The sequence below is a fragment of the Morone saxatilis genome, unplaced genomic scaffold (genome assembly GCF_004916995.1).
Source record: "Morone saxatilis isolate NCDOM2014 unplaced genomic scaffold, NCSU_SB_2.0 Contig23, whole genome shotgun sequence".
Classification (NCBI taxonomy): Eukaryota; Metazoa; Chordata; class Actinopteri; family Moronidae; genus Morone; species Morone saxatilis.
In genome coordinates this window covers 1860403-1865502 of record NW_023339796.1, presented here as the reverse complement: position 1 = coordinate 1865502, position 5100 = coordinate 1860403, and the positions used below count along the sequence as shown (strand labels likewise).

At 41.0% G+C, this 5100-nt stretch overlaps 1 protein-coding gene and 2 non-coding genes across 3 annotated transcripts in view; 1 reads left to right on the top strand and 2 right to left on the bottom strand.

Moving 5' to 3' along the window:
* The window catches only part of trnas-cga, a 92-nt gene extending 27 nt beyond the window's left edge, over positions 1 to 65 (bottom strand). The window contains exon 1 of the tRNA in view: positions 1 to 65. This exon is cut by the window's left edge and continues 27 nt beyond it. This is a non-coding gene — a tRNA (tRNA-Ser).
* slco5a1b (solute carrier organic anion transporter family member 5A1b) overlaps positions 1 to 5100 on the top strand; it is a gene marked incomplete in the record, with an annotated part of 195945 nt that overhangs the window by 27445 nt on the left and 163400 nt on the right. The window contains 2 exon segments of the mRNA XM_035671467.1: positions 761 to 875; positions 2715 to 2859. Of these exon segments, the coding sequence (XP_035527360.1) occupies positions 761 to 875; positions 2715 to 2859 (260 nt within the window).
* On the bottom strand, positions 1649 to 1730 carry trnas-cga. The gene has a single exon. It is a non-coding gene; the product is annotated as a tRNA-Ser (tRNA).

The following is a 5100-nucleotide window of genomic DNA, read 5'->3' as shown; positions in this document are numbered from 1 at the left end:
GAACCTGCGCGGGGAAACCCCATTGGATTTCGAGTCCAACGCCTTAACCTCTCGGCCATCACAGCTGTAAGACATTGCCGCAAGGTTCTAGTGAAACCTATCCCCTGTACTCTCTATTTAATGCTTTAATTAGCAAATGTTAGCATGCCATTGCCTAAACTAACACAATGAACATGGTAAACATTATAACTGCAACAATCAACATGCTAGCATTAGCATTTTGGGCATTTTGGGCATTTTAGCAATTTGCAACCTTGACCTTCTTATTCCTCGTGTCTTTGTCATGTTGGTGATGCATATATCCATGAGGGCTCATTGTAAACTGTACTGCTTCTCGGGTAAGCGCTTGTACAGTGAATTTCCAATTAGCTGATCAAGCCCGTACTCCTGAACTGTGGCAGGAGGAGGAGAGGAGAAATAGTTTCTGCTTAGTCACTGAAACAGCAAGCCACTCACCAGAGTCTCCAAGGACATCGTGCTGTTGCCTTGTCTCCTCTACTAATGAGTGACCTAATGAGTTTAGGAAAACTACTGCATGCTCAGCAGTTTCTCGCCCTTTCCAGCCCATACTCACTGCATATCATCTGGGCTTCTTTTGTGCATAAAACTCACTTTTTGCGGACCCCCATTGCAGTGTTACTCACAGTTCAATTCAGAATTTGTTCTTTATACCAGGTATAGACCTGCCTCCAAATGGAAATAGTAGAGTTCCTCTATGTTGTGACGTGGTTCTAAAGGTTCTCTGTGTTTCTGTCTGTAGGTTTGACTTGGGAAGATGACACCACTCAGCAGGTTCTGTCCAAGGAGTTATCCAAACTGAGGAGGATTCCCTACAGGCCACAGCAGAATGGAGCTGCCTACAACACGGACAGCAGGTCAGATGTTTCGCCAGTTTACCCATCAGTAGCTCCATGGAGATGTCTCACTGTCCCAGCATGCTTCAAAAACGGTTCCGAGGCTGTTTCAAGAAGATATTTTAGACAAGTCTGAAGTGTTAGGCCAATGCAGACTGTTTCACAACAGTAAAGACTAGTTATTTTAAGCCTAAAAAGTTAGCCACCCCACCCTCACAGTCAAAAAATGACTGATTTGTTTTGTGAAGCTAGCGATGAAAAGGGATTTGAGGTTTATGAATGCACAGTAACCTGCTGAAAGGTATAGGGGATCATCAGACTTTTTTATACTTTATACTTTACTCTCTCTTTTCGGATTGTCTCAACTAGTCACAATTTGGTCAGTCAGATTTTTTTGCACAATCATTTAAATGTTTATTGCTGTAAGCCTTAACCTCTCGGTCATCACAGCTGCATTGAAAGAGAACTGTAGTGAGTACGACTGGTGGCTCCTTGTGAAAACTTGAACTACAGCTGCGATGTTCTCTAGAGGTTCTCTGGCTGAGTGGTGGAGAGTGGAACGCTTTTAACCTCTGAATGATAATTTACACCTTGAGGGTTTTTGAGGTCACTTGTGGGTTGTTAGTCCACCCGGCTTTAAAGTGACAGTCATTAGAGTCAGTTGAAGTATGAATGTGAATTAAACTGCCTGAGAAGGGACGCCTTTACTGCTTTCCTTTGTCGTATGTTGACTGCCACACTCTAACCTCTCTAAGCAATTTGCATCTTTGACTGTGTCACATAAAGTTGCAGACCGCTGTGAGCAGGATTTGAACCTGCGCGGGGAAACCCCATTGGATTTCGAGTCCAACGCCTTAACCTCTCGGCCATCACAGCTGTAAAACAGTGCTCTAAGGTTCCACTAACTCTGAAGGCTCCTTGTGAAAACATGAACAACATCGGTGTAATGCTGTAAACAAGTCCTGTTTATTGTCTGAACTCTCCACAGCTGGCCAATTGTTTCTTGAGTTTGTGTGAATATTAGTTTGTTGGTTTCTGAAAGGTACAAAAGCTGTCCAGCACAGTCAACCCTAATTCTAGATTTATTAACACGGAGGTTGGAAGGTTGTGGTGTTTAATCCTGTCTGGACCTTTAAAACCAACAACATCTCTGCAATCAAGTCTAATAAAGACATGTATATAGTAGTTAGATCTTAGAGAGGATGTGTCTTCCCAGTAGTTTGTTTGTGGGGCTAAACCAAAGTCTGTTGAACCCAAGATGAACACCCAAAGGTATAAAAGGTAGCACACATAGATTTCTCACATAGAAAGTTGACTAATCTCAATTTCACCTATTTATTTTGGCTGTGTCAGATCAACATGCTCACGTTTCAGCCTGATTGCCTTCATCTAAGCTCTGTGTGCGCTACCTTTTATACCTTTGGGTGTTCATCTTGGGTTCAACAAGACATTTATATTTTCTTGTGCAACTCCAGATGCAGCATTTTACCCAGTAGACTGAGTTCAGAACCAACCAATCAATTAGTGAAATGACCCAACTGATGTTGTGGGGTGAAGCCTCAAACGACAACAGCATAATATTAGCAGAGATGAATTGGGGGTTTAATATTGGCAAACAGGGGTCAGGGGTGGTACATTCAAGCAAGTTGAAGTAAAGATCCGTATTTTAGACCAGTACTATATCTTTATTTATATGTATATACTGTATATATTTGTATATCTAGATAGATAGATAGATAGATAGATAGATAGATAGATAGATAGATAGAAATAAAGATATAGCACTAGTCTGAAATACTGAAGTGTACAGTGATGTTTTGTGATTTTTCCTTCCATTTCCCCTCTTTTACTCTCCCACAGGCCGGCAGCTGAAGCGATGGACCCAGTAGACCAGAGAGTGAAGCCAGTGGAGGTGGAGCTCAGCAGGAATCTGCAGACATACCTCCAACGTCTCGGCCTCCTTCCCAAGACGTCATCTGCCTCCAGCCTGAGCACCCAGGGCAAGGTGAGGAATTCATGGAAACTCCATTTGCCTCTTTCCTGGATGTCTAATCATTCAGAGTCCTGCTCAAGAGCGCCTCAGCAGCAGTCGTTGAACAATGAGTAGGATTAAATCGGAACGTTTAGCACTGTTTTTTCCCAGCACACCAACATGTTTTTCCTTTGGTTGCATTTTAAAATTTGTTCATTCAATTATTGATGTTTTGCACAAAAACACATATTTCACACATAAAGTATTAAACACAACATCACCAGACTCATTTTAATAGCTTATAAAACTAGTAGAATTACAGAACTCTGCAGGACTATTAATACAGCTCTGAGTCCAGACCCTGGATGTCAAATAAAAATAAAATTAGGTCTCAAAAACATGTTCCTGCGTACAGATTTGGCTGTATCATTGTATAGTAGATAGCTGTTCCTTTAACATCTCTGGGTGAATTAATCTGTTGTTGCAGATCAGTCAGTCAGACTGTTTTATGGCAATATAGTTTTTTATGATTTTTGACCTTATACTGCATTAAAACAGCCATTCCTATCTGTTTATCTATATCACATGATCTGGTGCTATCATGATAAAAAATCAAATACAGGGTATACCACGGGATGCCAGTGAGTAAAGAGTACAAAGCCATCGTGTTTCTTTACTGCTGCCAGCTGCATATTGGAGCGCTCAAGTCAAAGTATCTACTAATAAATTAGAATATGCGAGATCTCACACACATGACTAAATACCTTCTGTAAACTTCAGCTCCTGTTGCTCCCTGTTTCACATGTGGGGGAGAGCAGGTGGGACATTTGTTTTTTACCCCAACGTCTGCATGTACCCTGCGCCCTCTGTTCACAGCCACCTGCCTCCGTTTAAAAAAAAATAATAGAAAGTGCACACACACACACACACACACACACTCAAACAAGTACCCAGTCACACAAAGACACAAACGCACACACACTTTCACAACGGGGAGCCCGGTGTCATCCTTCGTTGTCACTCCGCTCTTGCTCCTGCATCCTTACTGATGGCTTCTCGCAGCACGACCGCTATGAGCGAAATAATACCAGCAGAGAGTTCAGGAGTTCACCGCTCTAATTAATAACTCTCCACGTGACGGGTTCCTCCGCCATGTCTGCTGCTCAGGCTGAGGGGAGCGCGGTGCGGCTGAATAGCAGAGGCCTTTTGCTCCTGCTGGGGGATTGTGCCAAAAGACTCGCAGAGCACGATGCAGCGGAGCCTGCAGGCGTCGCTCGGGGGCTCGTGGCCTTTTCTATTCAGGTTCACGTGTTTGGTGGAAACGAAAAAGGAGCAGGAGGACAGAAGGGGTCCCGGAGGACACGAGTGGAATAAACTGCACCAACTGTGTGACATAGATGAATAAAGCTACCGGCAGTGACAAATATCAGAAGGGGCCTCGCACATACAAATCATAAAGAAGTATGATGACTGTGAGGAACGTTTATGGCGGCATTGTTATGATAATTTTACCGTTAGTCAGGCTTGTTCCATATCTGTGCTCCTAGGTGGGCGTTAATGGAGCCGGCGGTGACTCTGGGCTTTTGTTGCAGCTGATGGATGTGTTAATATGATTGCATAAATGGATTAATAACTTGTTTTTCAAAAATGGGCTTTATTTTCATGTCAATAATCATTTTGAATGAACGTCTCAAATATTAAAGCAAAGTGTGGCTCCTGCATCAAAATGTATTTTATGCCTCTATACTTTTACTTATACATATGTTGGCTTTTACGTTTTCTTTCAGATAAAATCCTTATCATTTAATTTAGTACGTTGACACAATCTCCTTCAAGTAATAATGCATAAAAATGTATCTTTGATTCTTTTGTTTCCCGTTTTTTGCATCATCCTGTTTAAATTAATCTAAAAAAACCGTGGCGACAATTGATTTGCGCATAGGAGAGAGCAGCTACAAAAATAAAATAAAAATGAGCATATATCAAAAACAAAACAATTTGACATAGTTACATAGAAATCTCTTGAATCACTATGTTTTTTTGCTTTTATTTAAAACAATCTGGTCAAATGTTTTGATTTATTTAAATTTATGACTCAGTTTCAATATTTTTATTATTTTGTTTTATTGACTTATATATCTTTTACCTTTGATTGTACAGATTTTATAGATGTGAATCACAAGCAAAAATACCAATGTAGACACTGGCAGAAAACTCTTTATTTGACAAGAAATAAACAGTTTTTAAAGAATAAATCTGTTGATTTATTAAATC